This window comes from Camelus dromedarius, chromosome 12, assembly GCF_036321535.1.
Source record: "Camelus dromedarius isolate mCamDro1 chromosome 12, mCamDro1.pat, whole genome shotgun sequence".
Lineage (NCBI taxonomy): Eukaryota > Metazoa > Chordata > Mammalia > Artiodactyla > Camelidae > Camelus > Camelus dromedarius.
This window is the reverse complement of record NC_087447.1, coordinates 302,621-328,744: the sequence shown is the minus strand read 5'-3', so window position 1 is coordinate 328,744 and position 26,124 is coordinate 302,621. Positions and strand designations below refer to the sequence as shown.

The 26,124-nt window shown below is 58.5% G+C and overlaps 1 protein-coding gene and 1 long non-coding RNA gene across 4 annotated transcripts; both read right to left on the bottom strand.

Moving 5' to 3' along the window:
- Nucleotides 1-656: 656 nt before the first annotated feature.
- LOC105106485 (phosphatidylserine synthase 2) lies at nt 657-25,668 on the bottom strand. Of its 3 annotated transcripts, none has more exons than XM_031448376.2 (12): nt 25,265-25,668; nt 18,453-18,554; nt 12,450-12,532; nt 8,657-8,724; nt 3,559-3,693; nt 3,196-3,246; nt 2,667-2,780; nt 2,392-2,510; nt 2,110-2,224; nt 1,895-2,040; nt 1,612-1,797; nt 657-1,429 (listed from the first exon to the last, which is right to left on the bottom strand). In XM_031448376.2, the coding sequence occupies exons 1-12, from the start codon at nt 25,651-25,653 to the stop codon at nt 1,267-1,269; spliced, it is 1,671 nt and encodes a 556-aa protein (XP_031304236.2). In that variant the 5' UTR covers nt 25,654-25,668; the 3' UTR covers nt 657-1,266. The 3 variants fall into 3 exon arrangements, with proteins under 3 accessions (XP_031304236.2, XP_064348017.1, XP_064348018.1); XM_064491947.1 differs by having other exon boundaries at nt 1,895-2,004; XM_064491948.1 differs by lacking the exon at nt 3,559-3,693.
- LOC135322620 (uncharacterized) lies at nt 13,387-18,442 on the bottom strand. The gene is made up of 2 exons (XR_010383272.1): nt 18,250-18,442; nt 13,387-17,647 (listed from the first exon to the last, which is right to left on the bottom strand). It is a non-coding gene; the product is annotated as an uncharacterized LOC135322620 (long non-coding RNA).
- Nucleotides 25,669-26,124: the final 456 nt, after the last annotated feature.

Below are 26,124 nucleotides of genomic sequence, written 5' to 3'. Positions count from 1 at the left end.
GTAGCAAAGGGGTGACCTGCCCTGACCAGCACAGTCGAGCAGACACTGGGCAGCTTTCAAAGGGTCTGGTCCTTGGGCAATAACTTCTGTTGCTGCAAAAGCCCTTCGAGTTGCCCAGGACCCTGGCTTCTAAACACTCCCACTGGAAGGAAGCAGCTGCCCTCGGGTCTGGGCAGGAGATGCACAAGGTGGGCCTGTGTGCATTTCGTGCCAGAAACCAGCGGGGGTCTCCACCCCATAGGGAGGGAGGGAGGCAGGCTGTGACCCAGAGTGACCACAAACCCAGTGACTTGAACCTCGGGCGGAGCTAGCTGGGCGGACAGGACACCTGGTGTCCCTGCAGTGGGTCTGCCCAGAGCAAAGCTGACGCAGGGACAGCAGCAGGCGGGCCTCTGGGTGGGGCACACTGAGACCCCCGTCACACACCCCCAAAGCGAGGTCAGCTCACGGAAGCCAGAGGCTGAGAAGCCAAGAGACATCGGGGCACCTGGGGTGGGGACGGTGTCCGTGGTGGCACAGGCTACGGCAGAGGTGAGGGCAGCGGGTTAGCAAGAGGCCACCTGCTTCCTTCCAGTGGGGGTGTGTGGAAGCCAGGGTCCTGGGCACCTTGCAGGGCTTGGCGGCGACAGGAAGAGGGCAGCGAGGAGACGCAGAGCGACAGACCTTCACCGTGGCTTTTATTTGTTCTGTTTGCTCGTGGGGATGAGGTCAACTCTGGGGGCACGGAGACCCCACGACCCACCAGGATGCCAGGCCTTGGAGTATCTGACCCCACCCCCAGCCCCGGCCACACACCCTCCAGGTCTGAAGGTCAGGTGAAAGCCCCCAAGTGAAGGATCTGCCCTTTCTCAGCGGCCGCAGGGCGCTCCCGGGTGATCATCCTTTGCACGGGCTGCCAGGGGAGTCGTGGGGCCCGCAGGGGCACCGCGAAGCTGCCGCTCGGGCCGAGCCGCTCAGTGGGTGCCAAGGCCTAGTGCGGACGAGGCTGGCGGGCTGACTGCGCAGAAAGGGGAGGCCGTGGCCCAGGGCGAGCCCCAGAGCCTCAGGAGCCAGGAGCACTCACGCTGCCACGCACGCACGCACGCACGCACGCCCACACGACCGCACGCACAACCCCCCCAACACACACACACACACGTGCCTGGCCCCACTGTGCATGTGGGAGAAAAGGAAAAGAAAACCTTGAGGGCTGAGGCCCAGCGGGAATCCCAGCAGATGGAGGGCGGCGGGCCCGGGCTCCACGCGGCTGAGGCGCAGCGTCCGTTCTCAATTTGGAGCCGGCACCCCCTCCCTCGCGGCCTCCTCGGGCCCCAAGGAGTCGTCCGGCCCAGGCGGGTGCCCATGCCCGTCCACACCGCCGTCCACACTGCCGTCGGCCCTGCTCCGCTGCTTCTGCCGCCGGGTCTCCTTGTACCTCAGGGTGATGTCCCTGGTGGCAGCGGGGGCCGCGTCACCACCAGCTGGGCCCTGGAGGTCCCTGCCACTGCCCCGCGGACGCGCCCCCCGCGGGTGCCAGCGCGGGCAGGGCAGAGCCGAGCCGCGCAGGGCCTGGCGCCTCGGACCCGACCGGGGAGAGGCCCGGAGGCGCAGGGCCGTGGCGTGCGGGCTCACCGCAGGAAGAAGCGCCAGACGGTCCAGGTGAGGGCGAGCACGGAGCCGAGCGTCCAGCACTGCGAGATGTAGAAGGGCAGGGACAGCGTGAGCGTCTGCGGGTCATACTTGACCACGATGAGCAGCTCCGTGACCGTGATGGCCGCCACCAGCCAGGCCTGCTGGCCCAGCTTCTTGTGGGGCTTCCTGCAGGGGAGGCGTCGGCTGAGGGCGTGCAGGCCAGCTCGGCCCGAGGGGCAGCACCGGCTCCCCCCCGTGCCTCCCCGGCCCCCGCGGCCCTCACGGGTCGTCCATGAAGTCGTAGATCTCCCGCATGGCCACGCCGCCCACGTTGACGAAGAAGACCAGCCGCAGGAGGACCAGGCAGTGCTCGGGGGGCAGCCACAGCACGAACTTCAAGTAGAACGTGTTCAGTTCTGCCAACAAAAACTGGGGGCAGAGGAGGGTGGGGGTGAGCCCGGTGCCCGGGGGCCGCGCGCGGGAGGCCGCCAGCCTTACCACCAGGACGATGCCGCACACGGCCAGCCAGCGGCGCAGACTGGACGCGGGCTTCCACTCGAAGCGCACCCAGCTGTAGGGCGTGAACTGGAAGGCGATCCTCTTCATCTTGCCCCTAGAACCAGGGCTGTCACCTGGGGCGGCACTGCCACCGCCCCGCCCCGCCCCCAGGCCTCTTCCTGGGCCACTTCCCCCAGGGAGGGCGGCCAGGGCGGGGTGGTCCGGAGAAGGGCCGGCAGGGACGCCGAGGCCCTGTGGGGCAGGGTGGCTCCTGGGACGTACTTGTAGGTTGGGATGTTCCAGAGGCCCTGCCACTTGTACGTCTTCAGGGACAGCCACTCGAGGGTCTTCATGCCGCAGTAGATGCCCAGCCCGTTGCAGACGAGCACGTCCATGATCCACTGGGGGCGGGAGCCGGGGGAGGTGGGTGCCACAGACCCAACTCCGTCCGGCCCGGTCCAAGGGGAGCCTGCGCCATGTGCCTCCCCCAGCGATGGTGTGGCGGGCCCGGGTCAGGGACACGGGGCTCAGTGGGCAGGCGGGCAGCAGGCACCTACGTGGTCCCACCAGCACTCGCTGAAGTTGGGCAGCTGGTGCTCCAGGCTGTATTCCAGGAACTCAAACACCACGCTTACGATCGTGCACATCCACCAGTCCCGGATCATCAGGGTCTGCGGGCCAGCCATGCGTCAGCCCGCAACGGGCCCCCACAGACAGCCCTCCCAGGCCTCCCTCCTACCCAGCCCGCAGCACCCTCAGCTGAGGCATCAGCAAAGGCGCACCAGTCCCCAAGCACCCCGATGTAAGACCTTCAGGCAGCTCTCAGGTGTGTCTACTTGCGTCCCCAAGCTGAGGGCATGTGAGGTCGGCCCTCAGGCTCAGCTGCTGGGGGCCAGCAAGAATGGGGGCGAGAGGCCTCCCGGCTGCCCCTCTGCTTTGCTCTTCAGTAGCCACTGTGGCACGCCCAGGATGCTCGGCCCGGTTAGGACCCTGAGCCCAAGTAGTCTTACAGACCCTCCAGACAGCCCACCTGTCCTCCATGACTGACCCGAAACCAGGTGTTCTGCACAATGAGGAGGTGCCTACCTTCAGGTACCAGCCAATAAAGTGTGCAGGCACAAAGCCGTCCAGCTTGTCCTGTGAGGGGAAGGACATAGGCCTCGTGCTCAGCCCCCCATCCCATTCAGGGTCCCCCTACCCCACATGCTTGGCCCCCATCCTGGTGCTTGGGCCCCAATCGTGAGCTGGGAGGTGACCCTGCCACAGCTGGGAGGGCGTCCCCACCCTCGGTCCTCACACCACTCCAGGAGGGCGCTGAGCCGAGGAGAGCCCCAGGTCAGGAAGGAGGGGCCAGCACCTGCTGGGGCTCATGCTGCCCCACCCCATCCAATCCACAGACGACTCGGTTTCCGGAGCTCCTGATGCCCAGTTACCCCTCTGGACACTCACCCAGACATTGTGGAAGGGGTCGGTCTTATTGTCTGGGTCATAGATGAGGCAGTTGCCCCCATAGTCCCTCTCTGGCAGTGGGACCCCCAGCCTGGGGTCAACATACTTCAGAAACTGGCGGCCGTCCTGGACAGTCTGCAAGGCCAGCACCCGTGTTAGGGGCTGAGGACTGTGGTGTGCGGACAGCACCCCTCGACCGCAAGGGGAAGCACCCAGTCTCAGCACCACCCCCAACCTTGGGCCCGGCAGATCAGGGGCTTCCCCAGTCCGAGGTGACATCCCCACGGGACCTTGCCAAGGGGGGTTACAGGAGCACATCCCGTCGGGGGCTCAGATCACCAGTCTCCCCACCTCTCTTCCCCAAGACCCTTCAGGGCCCAGACCCCACAGAGTAGTGGCCTTCCTGGGACACACTTCTTCACATGATGGCCGGATAGCCTTTCCCAGACGCCAGCATTAGCTGAGTGCTCCTCTGGGCTTGGCATGAAGTGGGCTTTGGGGTTGCACCCGGCGGAAGAGGAGTCCCTCTGAGCAGCCACGCCCACTCTTCCCTCTGGGCCCCCCTCCAGAGGAGGGGCCCCAGGGCACCCGTCATCAGGACCCTGTCCCCAGGATCCTGCCCAAGTACCAGCTGAGGGATGCAGCGGGGAGGAGGCTCAGGCTGGGCTGACAAAGTCATCCATGGTGTGTGTGGGCAGATGGCACTTAGACCTGCAACTTGTCACACCATGGAGGTGACACCACGAGCAACTGACATCACCCCATGTGACCCGGGTAACACTGGATCTGAGGGGCTGACAACAGCGCCACATTCCCGAGTCAGAGGGATGGCCTCTTGGACTCGGCTCTGGAGGCCGGGTCTGCAGGGTCAGACCCCTGGATACTCAACCCCCAGGGAGGTGAACAGCTGGTCAAGCATAGAAAGTCTCTACATCGGGGCATCTGAAGGCTCACGACCCAAGAAAGTCAGAGGTCCAGACCACGACCCTCCACTCCAGCAAAGGCCGGTGAGGCCGGCTGATCCCTTGGGCCCCCGTGTGATGTGGCTCCCTGGAGAGGGAGGCGGGAGGCCGGTGGCTAGCAGCCGGCAGCTTGGGCAGCAGGGGCACCCTGAACCGGCTGTTTCTAAAACATCTGCAGACACACCCGTCAGGACCCACACGTCTCCCTGCTGTCGGCCAAGAGGGCCCAGGTCCTGGTTCCTAAGACCATCCTCCAAGAAAGGAACCAGGCTCCTTGGAGAAACGGCCGATTCCAGGGCTGGGGCAGGGACTCCCCAGAGAGGAGGTGCTCAGAAACACAAGACAAAACAAAACACCAAGAACCCACGACGACGTGGTGTGTGAAATCTCCCAGTGGCCAAAGCAATTTGAGCAACAAAATCAACCAAGTATTGAATTATAACCCAGAGTGCAACACAGATGTCCGTGAGGCCGTGCTGGTACAAGACATGACGGAAAACATGAGTCGGGGAGAAGAAACAAGTCTCCCAAGCAGAAGCTCTCCCCTCAAGCTGTGCAGCGGGACCTCCCTCCCGAGGGCGCGGCGTGGAGGGGGACGAGACGGACACCCCTCAGCCAGGGGTCGGGGTTGGCACCAAGTCAGAATCATGTGTCAGATCATGAGAGAAACACCGGACAAACCCCCAGCAACCTGGATACCAAAACCAAAAAGCCAGACATTACAGGCAAACCACAGTGTGTCTTATGAATACAGACGCAAAAATCCTCAACAGAATACTAGGAAACTGAATCCAGCACTATATAAAAAGGGCCATACACCACGCCCAAGTGGGATTTATCCCAGGAATGCTAAGCTGGCTCAAAATAAGAAAATGAATCAACGCAGTATGTCATCTCAACAAAGGGAGAACCCACACATCTCACTGGACGCAGAAGCAGCACTGGACGAACTCCAACACCTCCCAAGATAAACACACTCAACCAACGAGGAAGAGGGGGCCCTCCTCCCAGGACAAGCGGCCTGGGGAGGGCAGGGCAACCAACCAAGACGAGGGGTGGTGAGGCTGCCGCTGGGCAGGGAGGCCAGAGAAGGACAGACAGACACCCAGGCTGCGAAGGGAGAGGCAGGAATCTCCCTGCTGCAGACGTAAGCCTGCGCAGGGAGCAGTCAGGCCCGCCAGACAGCAGAGCTGTTGGGATGGACCGGCAGGCGCAGACAGGCTGCAGGACACAGGTCCACAGACAGAACAAGCTGCACTTCCAGACGCCAGAAATGAGCAGACCAGCACGAAATGACGACATTTCACTTACGACAGCATCAAAAAGAGTGAAACCCTCAGGAATAAACTGAACAGAGGAAGCACAAAAGGTAGACTCCGAAAACCACAGAAGGAGGTGAAGGAGCCGCACATGGAGAGCGTCCCGCAGGGGCGTGGGGGGCTCAGGTAAGAAGGGGGTGATGGACAATAGCCCACGTTCACCACAGGAGAGCTGGGTGCAGGGCTGATGGGAACCCTGCACTAACTTCACAGTTCCGTGATCTGCTTTACAATAAAGTTAATTTTAAATAAAGGAACAAAATACGGACCATGAGAAATCAATCAGAACAAAAGCTGGTCTACAAAGAAGACATACAAATGTCCAACAGGCACATGAAATACGCTGAGCATCACCAGGCACCAGGGAAACACAAGTCAAACCACACGAGATACCATTTACCACGTCACACCAAAAAAAACAGAGAAAAAAAGGTAAAATAAGAAGTGTTGGCCAGACCATGGAGAAACTGGAATCTTGGGCGCTGCTGGTGGGGATGTGGAATGAGCACAGCCGCCGTGGCGGACAGTGCGGCAGCTGCTCTGAAGGCTGAGCACGGACTCACTCGGCGCTGCCTCGTCGGGGTGTGTCCTCACAGCGATGGAGGGCAGGGACTCGGGCAGATCCTTCTGCCCACGTCCATGCGGGGCTCCTCACAGCAGCCGAGAGGTGGAGGGGGCCCAAGTGTCCACACAGCATGGTGAGTGGACACAGCGTGGCCCATCCACATGATGGACCACTACTCAGCCGTAAGAAGGGCATTCTGGCCCAGCTACAGCACGATGGGCCTTGGGGACGTGGTGCTCAGTGGAATGAACCAGACACGGAAGGACAGGTCCTGTGCGACCCCACTCACATGGGGTCCCCTGGGGAATCAGATCCACAGAGGGGGGTGGGCGGGGCTGGGGAGGGGAGCGCATGTTTAATGGGGACAGAGCGTCAGTTTGGGGAGAGGAACAAGTTCTGGAGATGATGGTGTGCTGGTCACACAACAGTGTGGCTGTGCTTCATGCCACTGAGCTGTGCACTTAAGGATGGTTAATATTATAAATTGTATGTTATGTTTTTTTACTACAATTTTAAAAAATTTTAATTAAACACACTGGAATAAAACTATAAAAAATTAAGCACTTCTACATACAGACGTGTGTGTGCGTGCATGTGTGTAAAACTGGACGGACAAGCTCTGTGGACGGCACCAATACCACTTTCCTGGTTTGATACTGTCCTGTATTTATGCAAAATACTGGGGAACTGGGTGAAGGAACATGAGACATACCCGTACAACTTTTCACAACTTCTTGTGAATCTGTAATTACTTCAAGACAAAATGTAAAAAAACTCAGTGGACAATCTCAATGTAAAATATCTCAATGAATGGGCAATCTCATGCAAAATAGAAGACCATGTGGGTTTTAGAATACAAGAAAAAATCTTAACCTGGTGTCAAAGAAATCTTAGACATGACATCAAAGCACAAAAAGAAAAGACACAACAAAAGCCACTGGTAAGGAATGAGGGACCAGCGACAGGCCTGGAGAAAATATTTTAAATCACCCGTCAATAAAGGACCTGGCATCAGAACTATGTAAAAAGCTGCCATAACCAGACATTACAAAAACAAACCACCCAATTATTAAGAAGGGCAAAAGACGAATACTTCCCCAAAAAGGACGTGTCACGGCTCGTGAAGCACCGGCCAGCCAGAACTACTGGCCACTCTGGAAGCACTTACATCCGTGACGAGACACTCACTAAAGCAAAGCATCCTGGCGACGGCAGGGACACCGCCACCCCGGAGAGCAGCCCGCAGTGACCCGGAAAGCGAAACAGACACCTAACATGTGTGTTTGCCCTCAAGAAATAAACGCTCAGGTTCACACAAAAGCCTGTACAGGAGGGCTCAGAGCAGCCCCACTCATATTTGCCCAAACTCGACACAACACAGTGTCCCCGACACCGGGAACGATGGCAGCACACCTGCCAGGGACCCCTCGCAAGAACAAGGAGCGGGTGTTGGCGGCACGCAGCCTGGATGAATTCCGCGCAGTTCCATCCACAGGAGACTCTCCAAGAGACAACGCTGTGCTGCTGGGGGAGGGCCGGGGGCCATGCAGCTGCCCAGGGCGCCCGAGGGGGGCTGGGTGACAAGACTGCTCCATGCCCAGCTGTGGTGTCCGCGCAGGTGAACAGCGCCGTGCACATGTCTCTGTGACAATACACAGCCCTGCCGTCACCGGCAGAGCTGAGACTGATGACTGAAGACCACCACCAAATGTGGTTCCCTGGGTTAAGCAGAACAAGGAGGATTACTCAAATGGACACTAGTGGCAACAAATCCTGATCCAAGGTTTATCTACTGAGGAAGTGAGTCTCCACCCTTCACCCTGACCACCTGTAAACGTGTGCAGGAGGGAGGGAAGCCACAAAGCCAGAAACAAAATGTGCAGCCACGGGCCCCAGGTCCACCTCCAACACCCAGAGCGCCCGTGTCAGGGGTCAGCGGTGCTCCCCCCAGGGTGCGGCCTGGCGCTCAGATGAAGCACCTGCAACTCAAAGCAGAGACTACCCACCAGGTGCCTGCCTCCCAACGCATCATCCCTCCGACCCACACAGCACAGCGGGCCCAGAGGCCCATGCCGCCGAGAAGAGACTGGTAAAGGCGACAGTTCCCACCTTCCCTCCGCAACCTCTGCCCACCGGGACAGGGTCCAGCCCTGCCACCCGTCAGAGCCGGGGAGGGGCTGACATGCAAAGCCTTCTCTGCCACCTTTCACTCACCTAATTCCCACAGTTCATAACCCAGAAAAGCCGCTTACCTGGAAGAGTATAAAGATGAGGAACAGCTCGTAGACCACACTAACGCAGAGCCAGAACCTCCAATAAGCTGCAAAGACACAGAACACAGAGGCATTAGGGGCGCCAGCCCTGCTGGAACCTGGCTGTCCCGTCCCCCCGTGCGGCTCCTGGACACGCGCGGGCCCCGGTCCAGGCCCCTCTCGGGCCCCCGGTAGACACTTCACAAAGCAAGATCTCGGTCAGAGGTGAGCACATTCTCCCCGGACTGCGTGCCCGTCCCTGGGCCTCCCACCTCCTTTGCTCGTCTCCCTGCAGCTCAGAGGACAGAGAGGGGCGGCAAGCGCTCCTGCCTTGTGTTTACTTTCATTGTGAAGTAAGTCCGCAGGGTTTTGGTGGACACCTTCCACCATGTTAAGATAATCTTTTAATTCTAATGCACTATGCTTCCATCAAAAATGAGTATGAAAGTTTATACGAGGATCTACTTTTTCCCTCAGTGTTAATGTGATGAATGGTATTAACAAATTTTCTAGTGTTAAACCATTCCCGAACTCCCGGGATAAAACCAATTTGGTAATAACGATTTGTTTTAGGAAACTGTCTTAAGCCTCAATCAGCAGTCTTAAGAGCCTGCCCTCCGGTGACCAGCAGGGCTGCACTCTATACTTAGAGTTGCTGAGAGAGTAGATCTTAAATGTTCTCACCACAGAAGCAGCTAGGATTACGTGAGGTGACAACTAACCCCACTGGAGTATTAATTTTGCGATATATGTGCATCAAATCGTCATACCGTATACCTTAAACTTACACGGTATGTGTCAGCTATATTTCAACAAAGTTGGAGACAGAAAGAGGTGTCCCTCAGAATTCCTCTTCTCGCTCACCATCTGCTTTCCATGCTCTCACACAGAAGGCTCAACTTCCCACTGGGGGATGAGGGAACAAGAAGGGGAAGGTCTAGAACCGTCCAAGACTCTTCATAAACCTGTGAACAAAGGCCTAAGGTATCTGATTTCCCTAGGCTTATGTCCACTAGAAACCCACCAGCCTACCTGCAAAAGCTAATTCATCTTGAACAAACCGGGCCCGCCCACAAACTGGAGACCCAAGGCTGGGCCATGGCCTCCCCAGGGAAGTCTGCATTCGCCCGTGTCCGCCACGGGCCCTCGCACCTCAGCTCCAGCGGGTGAGCTGAGAGGCGCCAGGTGGCTCCCTGGGCAGCGGCTCACGGAAGGCACACAGGGCCCTCAGGCCTGTGTCTGACCTACCTGCCGGGAGAAGCGGCCACAGAGATTCACTGACGTGGCCAGTTTTCAGGGAAGCTGACTAACATTCTGAGACACGGGAGACACACGGCTGAGGTGACAAACTTATTCTTCGCGCCCTTAAGGATGGGAGAAGCCTAGAAAACTCCCTGGTTCAAGAGCTGCAGCAGCAGGTAGCGGGTGGCAGGGAGGTGACTTGGTGACAGTCAGCCTCCTCCCACGAAGACGCGTCTCGCATCTGCAATGGCACCGTCACTGCCCGACGTCCCCCGTACGGCCCCCAGACTCCCCGTCACACTCGGCCTGCAGAGCCACCAGGGTCCCAGACCCGCCCACCCCACCCCAAACACCTAGGTGCCCCACGGCCGGGGTCTCTGCTCCACAGCTGCCATCTCTCCCTGGACCACCCCCGAGACTCCTGAAGTTGGTTTCCTGACTCAGAGCCCAACCCCTCCCCAACCCAACACTCCTATTTTCCTCCTAAACATCTAATCTGGCCACCTTAGCAGCACTGGAAACATTCATACTTACTCCAGCTTTCAGAGGGAGCCACAGATGGGCCAGTCCCATCTGGACCTATAGCCAATTCAAGCTTCCAAATAAAGCACCCCCAGACAGGCAGACCTGGGGCCTCGTGTCAGCTTCCCTCGTGGCTACCAGGGCCCAGGCCCGGGGGGGCGGGGTGTGGGCGGAGACCCCAAAGCACCACCTTTTGGGGCCAGAAAGCCCTCCTCCCTGGCCCCTCAGCGTGCAGCCCGGGACTGACCCCAGAGCCACTTCTAGTGTAACCTGATTTGAGACCCTGAGGGTTTCTCGCCAACCACCAGGCTACCGAGACAAGACATCCGAAAGACGATGTTCCAGGACGAGCTCCCTCATTAATTGATCAAGGTCAGCAGAGAAACAGCAACTGAAGAGCAAAGCTCAGAAAACAGACCCAGAAAGCACCACACTGCCCTCTGCCGAAGGGGAGCCGGCTTGATGCCCACTAGGCCCAGAGGGGCCCTGGTGAGAGCTTTCAGACAAGGAAGACTTGAAGCTGGAGCCCCGAGGCACCCCCGGGCCCGCCTGCCAGTCCTGCTCACAGCTCCGCCCAGCACAGTGCATCACCGCAGACAAGCACTGGGTGCGTTTCCAGCAGCCCTTCTCTTCCTTCCAGCTCGATCTGACAGCACTTAAACCTGGCTTTTCACTGTGGTTTTGGTGGTTCTTACACTTCACCTCACTCTCCCACTGCTCTGGCTAGGAGCCCCCCCCCCCCCATCAAGACTGGATGCGCCTAGACCACTGAGCAGGTAGAGCAGGCCCTGCAGTCGGGACCACACAGGCTTCACCCAGCACCCTGGTCCCCACCAGGCACCACCAGGACAGAGCAGATGGCGAGCCCCCGCCCGGTTCAGGACACCCCGGCGCCTCGCTCAATCCCACGAGCCCCAGGTGCACACCGGCCGCTGGGTGCACACACCTTTTCCAGAGGGCAACCATCAGGCGCAAACACTCACACCCTTAATTCGCCACTTCCCCTCCTGGAACTTTCGTCACATGAATGATCGTATGTACACACAGGTCTATGTGTGGAAACCTACTACAGCCTGGTTTATTACAATAAAACTGGAAACTCTACACATAAAATGACACCGGACTGGCTCAGTAGGTTGCTGTACATTCAAACGACGGCTAAACAAGCAGCCACCAAAACTCCAGCTGTTGCATAAAAAATGAATGAGAAAATGCTTGTTAAACCTGAAGGGAAAAATGCACAATATAAAACCACACGTATGGTGTGATGCCAATTTTTCACAGCTGCGTATGTACACACATATAGACACACCGAAACTGAGCAGTGGTTATTGTGAGTGCTTTTTATTTAAATTTAAAAATTGTATTTTCAAAATGTTCTACAATAAATACACACCTTTACTGAGACAGAAAAGAAACGTATCACTAAGTTGTGACCCTTCAGGAGACCGACCACCCCCTGCCCTCAGAGACAATCCCTCAGTGAGGCTGGGACCCCAGACATGCTGGGGGGCCTGAGCCATGCCTTCCAGCTCTGAGGGGACGCCCGGCATGGTTAGAAGGCCCCACAACTTCAGGGTGGGGGTGGGGGGCAGAGACAGAAACCTTGCTGCAGTCGCCACCTGGGGAGCCCCCAACAGCAGGGTGGGCACCTCACAGCTGACGGCAGAGCCACCAGCTCGAGCCCACCCCAATGCCACTGGACAGCCCCAGGGGTACCTCCATCTGCAGGAGAACGGCCCTGACTGAGGCAGAGTGGGCAGAGACGGGACAGAAGGGCCAGGACAGATGCAGGACAGGGCGAAGAGTGGGAGGACAGAGGAGGGCCCCAAGGAGGTCCAGCGGCCACAGGAAGAGACCTGGAGACAGGTCTGAAAGCCCCTCGCCCACCCTCCTCACCGGCCACTTGCGTGGCTGGCCGGGGGCCAGGAAAGGGGGCCAGGACACGCACACGCAGCAGTAGACACAGAGCAACCCTCAGAACAGAACTGCCACGCGGGCACACACGGAAAGGGAATTGGCGAGTTACCTGGATGAGGTCTGGAAAATGGCCCGTCTTTAGCTTGTGTGACTCCAAAACATAAGAAAACCAAAATACTGGCCACAATACCTCTGCAAATAAAGAACAAACAGCCCCTCAGTGTACGTAAGCACCAAGCCCCTGTCGGTTCCTCCCAGGCAGGAGGTGGGAGGGACCCCCAGGACGCCCACTGTGGTGACAGCCCCTGACCCCAGGGCAGAGGGGACGGAAGCAGGGAGGCCAGGGGGCCTCAGCAGCCCAGACCAGCTCCAACCACCCAGAGGCAGCAGTGCCCTCGGAAGAAGGCCCTTCCACTGGGGGCCAGGAGTTACTCACGCCATCAGGGGCCTCACCACCAAGACGTGCTTCACATTAAAACAAACACACAACAAAAGCCGCCTGAAACCCCGTACTTGATGATTCAGCGTCACTGAAGCCCTACGATGGAAGGGTGGTAGGGCTGGGGGCCCAACGGCGCGCCCCACTGGGGCCGCCGCACCCGGTCCTGCGGGGCTGCTGTGATGGCAGGGGACGGGCTGGGCGCTGGCCACACAGAGCCAGCTCTCACTAGCGCCCCGCCCCGGGCTCAGTGCCAGCGGTGGGTGGGTGTGGAAGGTCCACACAGGGCTGCCTGGGGGATGGCAGGCACCTTCCCAGAACCCATTGAAAGGGTTGTTAGATACCCTCCCGCCCTATGAAAGGGGCAGCTGTCCAGTGAGGCCACTGTCGGGTCCACTGCGAGACGGCCTCAGAGCTGGGGGTGACACATGGAGACACCACAAGGACGGAACTAAGGAGAGGCCTACGCCACGCGGTGCTGAGCGGCCTGTCCCTCCCGGGTCAGCCCACGACCCTGACCTCGGGTGCACATCCTACTGTAACATCTAAGATTTTGCGGGAAAACTTGTTGTCCAGGAGGACTGACTTTTAAAGAAAAGTGACTAAATTACACATTAAAGTAACCTTTTAATTTTAGAACAGAAAATTTGCCAAGACAGTATAGAGCTTCCCACACTCCCCAAGCCCAGCCCCTCTACTGTCAGGAGGGCACCTCTGTCAGTTAGCGAACCGACGCTGATACACCGAAGTCGGCAGTGCTTTCAGATTTCCTCGGTTTTTACTTCATGTCCCTTTTCTGCCCCAGGACCCCACTCCAGACCCCCATGGCAATCAGTCATCATGTCTCCTTCAGCTCCTCTGGGCTGTGCGGATCCTCAGACTGTCCCTGGTCTGAGAGGCTGGGCAGAGGGCTGTGAAGTCCCTAGTTAAGGCTGCCAGCTGCTGGCTGAGCAGAAGACCACAGGTGTGAGGGGCCGCCCGCGCCACACCCTCATAGGACACGCCACCGCTGATTCTCGATGCTCGGGTGGGTGTCGAGGTGCCCCACCCCGCCACACCGCACCCTCGGAAGGGAGGCCCTCTGCACAGCCTGAGGGGACATCCTCTGCGTGGGAGACTTGTCTTCTCCCCGACTCACACATTCGACCGTTTCTTCTATCAACACGGCCTCATGGATGTCTACGTTACACTTTGGGTTATCATTCGAGATTACTGTTGATTTTGTTGCTCAAATTGTTCCAGCTTTGGCTGCTGGGAGCTCTTTTATTCAGCTTCTGTACCTCTGGGACACACATCTCTGTGAGGGCTGCCAAGGAGACGCTCCAGGCCCACCCTGGGCTCCCCTGCCCCGGCCCTGGCACCGGCCGTTTCTCCAAGGAGCGTGATTCAATCTGCATACATTAAAGTCCCACGGTTTTGACAAAGACACAAGGGCATGTATTCTCCATTACAATATCACACACAGCAGTTTCAAAAAATCCCTAAAAAATCCCACACTCCACCTACTCATTCTCCCTCTGCCCTGGAAACCACTGATCCTTTCATCATCGCACAGCTTGCCTTTTCCAGCACATCACAGAGCTGGACTCATACGGCACGTCCCCTTCTCAGACAGCTTCTCTCACTCAGCAACCTGCATTTAAGCTTCATCCATGTCTCCACAGCTCGACAGCTCATTCCCCTCACTGCTTAGTGAGTCCATCGAACAAGTGTCCTCGTGTGTCTGCCCACTCACCCATGAGGGACGTCTTGGTTGCTCCTATGAACACCCGTGTGCAGGTTTCTGTGTGGGGAAATTTCAGCTGCTCTGGGTAAACACCAAGGAGCACAACCGATGGACCTCATGGCAGGAGTGTCTGGTTCCACGAGGGACTCCAAGCTGTCCCCCGGAGCGGCAGCCCCATGTGCACCCCACCAGCGATGGGGGAGCGTCTGTGGCTCCACAGCCTCACCAGCCCGCGGTGCTGCTGGGTTCACGCCGCGGGGCTCCTGAGGTGCAGGCGGCACCTCCCTGCCAGGTGATGTGAGCGCCTCCTCGTGTGTGACCTCTGGTGTCCGTGCAGATCGCCTGCCCAGTTTGCCCTGCGCTGCTGGCTTCCCCACCGTGGGCTTTAGGAGGTCGCTGCACAGTGCAAGTACTTCTTCAGATGTGTGTTCAGCAAATACTTCCTTACTACCAGCCTATGGCTTGTCTTTTCATTGCCTTAACAACAAGTTCTGCAGAGCAGAAGTTTTCAGTTTTAATGAAGGTATTTTGCCAAAGGTGTTCGGAGTAGGATAATGAGGTATTTACAGTTATACCCTCTGCACACCCCCCAACCCCGCAGAGTACAGGGCGCCTGTCTTCTCTTCCATGGATCCTGCTTTTGGTATTCTATCTAAAAAGTCATCACCAAATCAACGTCACCAGACTTTCTCCCATGTTTTCCTCAAGAAGTTTTACAGTTTTCTATTTTTCATTTAAGTCTATAATCCATTTCAAATCAATCACTGTGAAACATGTAAAGTCTATGTCTAGACTCTCTTTCCAAGTGGATGTCTGGTCACTCCAGGCCCACCTTGTTGAAAAGACTCCCCCTTCTGCTCTGAACTGCCTCTTCTCCGTCCCGGGCGCCTGGCCCCGTCTGTGAGGGTCGTTTCTAGGCTCTGTCCTGTCCTGTCGACTGTCTTGTCGTGCCTCGTGCTGGCTCCCCATCCTGACCAATGCAGTCGGCGCCCCGTCCTGACCAGGCAGTCAGCCCTGACTCTGCTCTTCCCCAGCTGTGCTCTCTCTGGTGTAAAAGTGCAAAATTGATTCACACTTCACAGGTGTAGACTCATTCACACACTCACATATGTAACATGTACACTAATACAAACGCCCCAATGTCACCAACAGACAAATGGGTCAACAAACCGCGGTGTGTCCAAACGGGGCCACCCTCAGCAGGAGGCCAGAACAGCCACTGGCGGGCACAGCAGGGTGCTGGGTGGGAGGTGGCAGACAGGGGCTGTGTGCTGGGCAAGGCTGCAGGACAGGCAGGAAGGGCCGCACGTGGCCGGCGGGGGTGCCCGGGGTGGCAGCAGACTGACTGCAGCGCTCAGAGGCGGCGGGACAGACGTGGGCACTACATGCCACATGAAATCACATGTCAATAAGGTGACTTGGAAGAAAACCACTCCCTCAAAGTGACAGAACTTGTGAGTTCTGTAACAAGAATGATGACACACAAGCTGAAATCGGAAGCTTAAAGAAAACTAACCAATTTCCTAAATTTTTAACAACATAAATATTATTTTTGAAAATACGTACAATCTTTAGGAAGCGTTTTATATGTATAAAACCTTCCAGCGAGAGCTCTGACATAATAAAAATAAGTCTGCCGGGCAGCCTCCCCAAGCCCCTGGGGGCCCGGGTGGGGGCTGCCCCTGGAGCGCCTGTCGCAGCTCAGGCAGACATGCTGGCATGGGGGAGGACTCTGCACACACACAGCCATGTACCAATGCTCACAAGAGCACGCCCCTGCAGGCAGTAGCAGAGCCTCGGGAGTTGAGGGTGGGGCAGGGGCTCCCAGGAGGCGCTGGGTGGATTCCAGGCACCACCAGCAGCACCACAGGGCAGGGAGGGCAGCCCCTTTGGGCCCCAGAGACCGTGCACTATGATGCCCTGTGTCCACAGAGCACAGAACTTTAGAGCAGAATGTGTCTGGGGGCCCTCAAATTCCTAGCCACCTGCCTTCCCCCAGCCCCTCGTTCAATGAACTCACCCAGGGGACCCCTGGAGAGGGTCCAGGCGTCCCTGTCGCTGTCTGGGTGGCCCCTTCTGTGCTCACCATCCTGGCCTCTCTCGGGCAGGGACAGCTCAGGAGGAAGGCCAGTACAGGACGAGGAGGTGGGCCCCGGACACAGCCAATAAGCCTCCTCCTCAACATGGGCAGCCTGAGCCCGCAGCCCCTGGGCCTGGGTCGCAGCGCAGGACCCCGGGCAGCAAGGCTTCACGACTCACCCGCAGACGAGAATAAAGAGGAAGACCCAGCAATGCCGACGGGAGCCGGAGGCAATGGCAGGAGGAAGCCCCAGCGAGCGTGGAGCTGGGAGCTGGAGCACGGGCGGGACACCTGCGCCTCATGGGTGAGGGCAGGACGTGAGTCACTGGGAGTCCTCAGGGGCCTGAGCCGACTCCCCTGGACACACCCGCTGCAGCATGGAGACCCCACACCACAGCCTGGTGGGAGCCCCCTGGTGTCCAGCAGGATGTACCAAACGGTGCTCACCTCAAGCCCGGCAGGGGCCGACGGCGCGCAAGCCCAGTCCCACCACCCGAGGCTGGCCGACCAGCAGTCTCCTGGCCCCTCCAGGCCTCTGTCCACGCCTGGCCTCCTCCGCCTGCCCCACCAGAGCAGGCGGGGCTGGGCCCCGGGACTGGAAGAGCAACGGGGGCCTCATGCAACCTGAGGGAGCAGCAAATCCGTCCAGTGTAGAAAACCCACAGAAACGAGTACTGAAGCCAGCAAATCTTCCTCCTGCACCTCTGAGACTGGCCCCAGAATCCGTGGGATTCTGGCGAAGGGTGCACCCCATCAGCTCATCTACTTCTGGAGACAACACAGAAAGACCTCCCTCTTCCTGCCCAGCTCGAGATGGGCCACCAGACTCTCAAAGCCAGTTTAAAATTTTCCAAGAGCCTTGGTATCGACAGAGTGTGGAAGGATGGTGCCAGCTGGTGGGAACCTTCCCTGGCCTCACAAAAACCCGTACATCCCACCCAACTCAGTCTCTGCGACACTGTGATTTATAACACGTATGTATTTGGGCTTCATCTGTTTCTGGCCAGAGCTGGAATTTCCAGAGTGCTGAGGTTCTCAAGGTGTCCTCTGGATGGGAGCTGGCTGCCAGGAGAACCAACCACACGATTAGGGGGGTCAGAGCTCAGTGCCACCCCAGACCTCTGGGGGCGGGGCACAGACTGGGCCAATCACCAACGGCCAAGGATTCTAATCAACCCTGCTATGCGAGGGGCCTCTCTAAAATCCAGAAGGATGGGGCTGGTGAACTGAGTGGGTTCTAGAAAGCGGCCCACCTGGGGCGTGGGGGGGCGGGGCTGGCGCTCCAGGCCCTTCCCAACATCTCGTCCCACACGTCCTTCCCACCTGGCTGTTCCTCGGTTACATGTTTTTAGGATAAACTTTTCAAAGTAAGTAAGTAACGTATTCTCTGAGTTCTGTAAACTGCTCTAACAAATTAATCAAAGAGGAGGGGGTGGTGGGAAACTGACTCACAGCCAGTCAGTCAGAAGCACAGGACAACCGGGACTTGCTACTGGGGTCCTGGGGGTGGAGGTGGGGCTGTCCTGCAGGACTGCGGCCGTAACCCTGGGGTCTGGCGCTGTCTGGGGGACTGTGTCCAGACTGGGCTGACCTGCAGGACACTCACAGTGCCTAGAGTGTTGAGTGTTGGGTGTGTGGGGAAGCTGGTCCCTGTGGGAACTGACCTGAACCCCGTCGGGGGAGCTGCCGCAGCACATTCTGGTCTCACATGTGCAAATGCAGCATGACCTGCAGATCACATGGGAGATGTGCTGGTGGGGCCCCAGGGACGGGCAGGATGCTCCGGGCATGCAGTGGAGGCTGGTCCCCAGACCCCTGGCCAGCCTGAGGGAGTGAGTACCCCACCCAACCTCCGGCAGCCCGGTACCTCTTGGTGTTGTAGGCCGTGTCCCGTGGCGTCTCCTCCAGCAGAGTCACGTAGCCCAGCACACAGGTGAGGATGAAAAGCACCGTCAGGGTGTGGGCCCGCCTGAAAGGCAAGCACATGGCCACATCAGGTCCAGAAAGCACCACCCCACACTCATGACATGCCACCAGGGGAGGGAGCTCACTGACCATGAGCTACACACTCTGCGTGTGCTGTGTCACCCTGTCCAGTCTGTCCATCACGCCAGCACGCCCCAGGTGCCTGGAGCTGGCATCTCTTGTAGGAGAGACCAGGCAGCAGGTTAACACAGCTCTATTCACGGAGTAAGGCCGGGCTGAGACCGACCTCTGGTGCATGAAATGAGCACATATGGGAGACCGCAAGGACAGTGGAGGACAGGAGGCAGAGAGGGGCTCTGAGGCCCCAAGCAAGACGGGCGGGCAGACTGCTGCTGAACACCCAGGAGACCTGGCTGAGAGACGGCTGCGTGGCTGGAGCGAGGGCAGGCTCCTCACCTCTGTCTGGCCCCTTCCGTATTAGCTTTCAGAGCCCTGATGTGGGAGGAAGGAGGCTGGCTCTCAGCAGCCAGTGGGCGGGCCTCACCTGGAAACAGGGCCCACAAGCGCCAAGTACCAGCCTGCACACTGCCTGAGTCACACCCTCGCCTGGGCCCCTCTCCATTTCAACAGCTGCCTGCAAAGGAGGCAGAGGCCCAGTTCCTACACCCAAGGAGCAGAGCATGTCTTTGGAGAGACACTGTAACCCCTCCATTTCTAGCTGAGGATGCCCCCAGCCCCTGAAGGACACCACGAAGATCAAGTGAACAAACACACAGAAGCATCGAGCCGAGCAGAGGACCTGCCACCAAGAGTTAGCTCCCTGTCTCCCACCATGAAACATACACTAAAGAAATGAAAAAGCAAACCACAAACTGTGAGAAGACATTCACAGTACACGTGTCTGACAAAGGCCTCTGTATCCAGAAACATAAAGAACTCTTACAACCCAACAACAGACTAACAATCTCGAAAAAAAAAAAAGGACAAAAGACTGCACACACACTTCAAAGGAAAAGGTAAACAAATGGCCAACGGCACACAGACGTGCGGCCTCACCAGCCACAGTGAAAGCAAGCGTGCAGCACAGGAAGGCTCAAGCGCCGGCAGGGACACGGAGCAACTGCACTCCGGCGTCACGAGGGAGGGGGCTGCACACGGCACAGGGGCTAGAGCAGCTCACAGCTCTGACAGTCACACAGGCTTCCCCATCACCCCGCCTCAGCCCAGAGCGTTTACTCAAGGGAAAAGAGGACGTGTCCACTCAGACCTGTGTGTGGACGTGAACGCTACGCCCACAGAGCCAGCCCTGAAAGACACCTGCCGTCTGCGATGACTCACAAGGGGGGCCAGGGAACAGCAGCTTCCCAGCGGCGGGACGTTCCCCCCACCCCTGGCAGTGCGCATGGTGTGTAACTCAAGGGATGTGGACTCAGGTGGGTGTGTGTCATCCAGTGAAATCCTACCCCAATTCAAGTGATATTTTTTAAAAAGCAAGGGTGGGGCTGCAGACCTGAGACCTAAGACCTGACATCTGGCAGCCCAACCCTCTTACCTCCCCAGCCTTTTCATTCTCGCATATTTATTCACACTTTAACTTTTGACATCAGTCCGACAGTGGCCACAAATGATTCTATTAGGATTCTAATTAGAATTGCACTGAATTTATAAATTAGTGCGGGAAGAATTGGTAGGCGAATAATACCAAGAGTTCCCCATCCACAAGACAAGGAACATCTCCCATTTAGGTGTTATTTCCTGCCCTTCAATTAAATTTTATTTTCTTTATGGAAACAAAAACAAAGACAGCCATGTTTAGATAAATTAGCCCCAAGCTAAGAAAACAGTGCATTCTTTTACCACATTTCACAATACTGGGCATTTAAAATTGTTAGAAGTGAACAAAACTTCTATTTTAACTATTTTAGTACAATTCAACATAAATACATTCACATTTGAGTCCTAGGCCATAGGGACCCTCAGGAAAACCTCAGCTGAACTCTGTAAACATTTCACTGCCCGAAAGGCCTGTGGAATAATTACAACACAGAGACTGCTTCATAAGATCCTATTTCAGACCTTCACTCCTACGGTGCCCTGGACGCGGTGACCCAGAAACTCAACCTCTGCCTAAGCCTAAAAAGAGAGGGAACTGGCGAGCTCAGCTGGCTCCTGGGCCCAGGACACCGCCCACCCTTTCCTCCCTGCAGGGGACATCAGATGTTAGCAGGGAGAACGGGAGTCACTGAGAACCCATGAGGGGCCAAAGGCATCCGGATCACAAGGTTGACAGTGACAACGCATGGGCCTCTTCATCACCTTGGCCCCGAGGTTGGTCACAGCTGGTAAATGCAGTGTCAAGGTCACACAGCTCAGCGGCGGGGGCCTGGGGTCTGAACCCCGCTGGGAACGGCTCGAGCACACCTGCATCACCTCACAAACCCTCACTGTGAGGTGACAAGACCCAGGGCGAGAGGTCCCAAGTGACACAGACAGTAAGTGGTCCAGAGTACTGGCACGTGCCAACAAACCCCAAACCTGCCTGCCTGAGCTGAACTGCGAGAGAAACAGGATGGATGTGGGGAAAACAAAGTGGGCGAGCGTGGAACTAGGGAGGCCCTCACCCAGGGTGGACGCCTGGGGACAGGGACAGGGCCAGGCCAGCAGCGCGGGCGGGCCTAGCCAGTCCCAGAAACGGGGGGCAGCGTGGCAGGAGGCTCGGAAGAACCTCGGCAGAGCGAGAGCCACTGCAGGGCCGACAGCAGAGCGCGGCTAACCCCAGGGGCCCCGGCAAGGGGGGAGGGGTGCAGGTGATGGGGCTGCTGGGAGTGGCTGGATTCTGGACCTGCCCAGAAGGTACAGACAGCAGGCCAGCTGACAGATGGGACAGGACGTGGAACCCAGGCCAGCCCAACGTGACAGCGCAGCACTGCTCAGAGCTGGGGCGTCCAGCTCCAGGCCTCCAGACATGCCTGCCAGGGGTGGGTGGAGCACGCGGGTCAGCGGCCTCCACTGAGAGAAACGTTAAACCAGGGTCCCACATCCAGCAAAAATACCCTTCAGGAACGCAGATGAACCAAACAGTTGTGGATGGAGGAGGAAGCAGAGTCCAGGGCCAGCAGACCGCTCCAAAAGAGCTGCTGCAGGAAGTCCTCCAGACAGAAGGGAAATCAGACCAGGAAGCCAGGCAGCCAGGAAGGAAGGCCTGGCAGAGGGGGAGCCACCCTCATGGACACTGTCCCACGGGGCCGCCAGCGCAGGGGGGAGCCGCACGGACCTGATGGCAGAGCGGCAGTCCTGGACAGGGAGAGCTCGGGAACGGTCACTGTGACCCGGGAACGTAGTCAGGTGAAATGCGGAACTAAACCAAGGCAGGAGGGACGGAAGAGCGGGAGCAGAGACGAGGCATGAAACGGTGGCCCTGACAGTTAAGTGTAAGGATCTCAGACACCAACCAGCACACAGACTGTGCCACAAGGGGCCCACCCAGCAACAACACCAGAGCCGCCGTGAGGGACCTCAGACCTGCAGGGAGACTCCCGGCCCCTCCCAAGCGCCGGGCCTGGCCTCAGCCTCGTTCCACCTCCACTGCCATGGAGCCCAGGAAGACAGACGCACCCTCTGGCCGAGTGGCTAACAGAGAACGCAGGATCCAGGCCCAGGACGAGAGGGGCAGTGGTGGGTCTCTGTGGACAGGGCCGGGAAGGGGGGGGCGTGGACACACCCGACCGGCCTCCAGCCCCTCTAGAGACGAGCAAGCCCATTATGCTGAGTACACGGGAAAACAGCCTGCGAGCCACGCAGTGAAGACAAGCAGGTGTGGCTATGAGACTCGTCCAGGAAAGGCCAAGACCGGAGCCTGTCACAGGCCTGCAAGAGGCAACTGGGGCCACCAACCCCTGGCCTTCAGACCAGCCAACCAAAAAGGCATCAGCGGACAAGGCATGCTTCCCAGATGTGGGTGAAGCGGGCAAAGCCCAAGCCACAATGTCTGGGGAAGGCGTCTTCCAGAACCCGGGGCATCTAAAATCCGCCCACACGTTCTCCTGGCTACCGCAGATGTGCTGCTGACAGGAGAGCTCCGTGAATCACTAAGCGTGCTCAGCGAAGGCTCCGTGCTGTCGGACACCTGCGGACAAGAGCACTGCCAAAATGTCACCACCACCCATGCTGTCCCTGGCTCCTGGTAACCTTCCTCCCGCCCACAGACGGCAATGTTTGGAAGCACCTGTTCGGGGCATCGAGTCCCCAAGAGCATCCTGAAAGCCTGTTGGACCATACAAGGTGCCATGTCTGCCCACAGCTCCTGTGTCTGTGGTCTTGGATGCTTCCCCTGACGTCCCCACTGACGACACCACAACAGGCAGAGGAGCAGTGTCCATGCCACCTCTGGTCCCTCCCTCAGGCCCGGTTTGGGGGAATCCAGCCTTGGACTCCACGCTCTGCGGCTGGTAATGACAAAGAAACTCCACGTCCTCATACGTGGCCCACCACAACCACTGTCACTGGCCCCCAAGAAGCCCAAGTTTCTTTGAAAATGAAAACCCTAAAAAGAAGGTTTTCAACCAGGCAAGAGATATTGTGAGTAATTTTGGAACACAGTCATTTCTACAAATACATACACTTTAGCCTTTATATTAATTTTTTGGAACATTCATTATTAAGATTCTCTAAAACACAAAATAAGAGTTTTTAAATCCCAATACAGCAAGCCAACGACTAGAGACTCAGAAAAAGGTAAGCAGCTAGACCCTGCCAGGAAAAATAAGCAGTTCTCACCAGGCAGGCATCTGGTTACCTGCCTGCCTTGAGGAAACGCGACGCCCCTTCCCCTGCACAGGCAGGCAAGAGCCCCACACACCAGCCCACCTCTACCCAGGGGCGGGGGGCAGGGGGCGGAGGGCGGAGACACCCCCCCGGGAGACCTCCGAGCAGGAACCTGAAACTGACAGTCCAGTCGCCCTCAGAAGCCTTCCTGGCCCCCATCAGCCCTCCCTGCGGTAAGCTCAGCTACAGGGACCCGAGCGTCACCTGTCTGTGCTTCTAAAAAACCAGCACACGCTTTCCACGGCCCCAGGTGAGGGGTGTGCCCTCGGGATTCTGTGAGCACCACGACACACCGTGCCCTTGGGGGTCCAGGTGTGCGCCAGAATCTAAGCTCGTTTAGTTCTGTGTATCCCTAGAACAGCAACCAGCACCCCGAAACCTGCACTGAACGGGAAAGAAGCGAAGCAAGCCTGGCCGCCGCACCAGGACCTGCCTCCAGTGGCCGCCAGCAGGGCTGCGGGCTGAGGGGGCGGGGCAGGGCAGCTGACAGGCCTGAGCCACTTACAGGATGTCCAGCAGGGCCACCAGCTCTGGGGCCACACCCCCACTGAGGAGGGCATCTGTCTCTCTCTCCCTCCACAGCCAGGCAGACACAGGACTGCCCAACCCGTCTCTCCCGGGTCAGACACAACCAGGACACCGCTGGCCCCGTACTGCCTCCCTGAACCGTTCAGGCTCTCCTCACCTCCAGATCACACCTCCTTTGGCAGCCCCACAACTCTGCAGAGCTGTTACCGCGTGGCATTCCTGCCAGACACCACACGTCCATCTGGGCACCATGAGCTCCCTGGGGGCCAAAGCCACACTGACTCTCCCCCTGTCCCCGGAGCCCACTACACAACTCAACTTCAGCCGGACATGAACTGAGCCGCAAAGAACAGCCACAGGCCTCCTCCCATGAAGCAGGCTTTCTAGTGTATGGGGTTTGTCTCCCTAACAAGGAAAGGGAAGCTCAGGCAGGTGAAGGGCAGCCCAAGGTCACTAAGCCATCAGGTGGAGGAGCCACGCCTGGGACCTGTTGGTCCCAAGCTGTTCCTGGATCTTCAAGCACAAAAGTGCCAAACTCAGCCTAAAGCAACATCATGAAGTCTTCCAACAGGGGCCCTGGCAGGGAGGGGCTGCCCCTGGAGGCCGACTAGAGGACAGCCTGACCCCAAGGCTTGTCTAGGACTTAGCTGTGCAGGGGTCAAAGAGCTGGCCTGCCAAGGACAACTAAAGAGAAGAAGCACCTTTACTCCACAAACGCCCCCTGAGCTCCTGGCACGCAGTGAGCTGTTCCCGCCACGCGCTGGGGGAGCAGAAGATAACCTCAGGCAGCACAAGCACTCTCCAAGGCAACGCATGGAGGGCAGAAGTGAATTTTGGATGGGAGGTCAGGAAAACTCTTTCTGAGGTGACTTCTGTGCAAAGTCCTCCCAGGAAAAGGGGCTGGGGCTGGGAGGAGGCTGGTCCCGGGGTCCCCCGGGCATTCCCTCTGTTAGAGGACGGAAGTCTCCCTGTTAGAATGGGGATCCCGCTAAAGGTGGGTTTTCGCCCACCAACTGGGAGGAAGCACGAGGAGCTTGAGAGAAGAACTGCACCCCTGGAGTCTCGCTGGGTCCTTCCATCTGCTCTTTGAGGCTTCCTGTCGTCTCACTGGCTGCCCTTTTTGCGCTCATTCCTCCCTCGTGCTTCTCGGTGGGGCGAACACTTTGCAGAGACAAGATTAAGCCGGCGGGATTCTGCAGCCTCAGGATCACTTTTCCCAAGCAAAAGTATCTCCTCGGGTATACGTTAAACTGCTAAAGGATTCTGTAGACCGCGAGTCGAGTTCCCTGCCCCCCTCACCTCCAGCCCTCCCTCTGGGGCAGCGCGCACAGGAGGCGCTGGGCCGCCCCGCGTCCCGCGGGCACCCCTCATCCCGGCAGCGGAGCGAACCGCGTCCCTCACCAGAAGAAGGTGTTGGTGCCGTCGTCGTAGACCTCGGACTCGTTGCTGCGGCGGCCCGCGCCCGGCCCGCCCGCTCGGCCCGCGGGCGCGCCGTCCGGCGGCTCCTCCAGCGAGGCCTTGCCCACGGGCACGGGGGACCCCGGCCGCTGCCCCTCGGCGCCGCCGCGCTCGCACCGCCGCATGGCGCCCCGGCCCAGCCGCTCCTCCGGGCCTCGCCCCCACGCTCCCGAGTCACCGCGAGACCGCGCCGCACTCGGCGCGGGGAGCGTCGGGAAGGGGTCGCGCGCTCGCTCCGCAGGGTCTCGGGAGCGCAGGGGCGGGGGGCGGCCAGGAGAGGACAGGCGATGCGTTGTGGGACTTGTAGTCCGCGCGCCCGGGCCGCGGGGCATGCAGGGACTCGTAGTCTCCAGTGTCTTGCGTTCGAAGCGGTGCTTGCTGGGAGGGATGCTGCCTGGTTGCTAGGTAACCAGCGCGTGGGCGGGAGGCGCGGCGTCTCTCAGTACCCAGCGCAGGGCTGCCCAGACCCTCCTCTAGCCGGGCAGCTTGCGCGAGCCCCGCCCCAGGCCCTCCCGCCCAGGCCTTTCCTGACCCGCCAGACTCAGGTGTGTCTCCCCCCCCCCCCCCCCCCAGTCTCCACTGGGGGCTCCGGACTCCAGCCTATGGGGTCCTCTTGGTGGCCAGAGGGTAGTTCTTAAGAAAGGAGTACACGCGCTGATTTCAAAATTGACTCAAGTTGTTAACACAGACAGGGCCCTGAGCCATCTGAAAAACAGTCCGGCAGCAACTGAAAAGGAGTTACCGTGTGACCCAGCACGTCCACGCCTAGGTATAGCCACCAGAGAAATGAAAACGTGTACACG

Bases quoted from the DNA above. Each gene is read 5' to 3' on its own strand.
- LOC105106485 (XM_031448376.2), bottom strand. From the start codon at position 25,653: ATGCCCCGCGGCCCGGGCGCGCGGACTACAAGTCCCACAACGCATCGC. The intron at 12,533-18,452 runs GTACCGGGCTGC...CTTTATTTGCAG, and splicing joins ACGGCCTACAACACCAAGAG to AGGTATTGTGGCCAGTATTT. The intron at 2,041-2,109 runs GTAAGGCTGGCG...CTCTGCCCCCAG, and splicing joins TGTGCGGCATCGTCCTGGTG to TTTTTGTTGGCAGAACTGAA.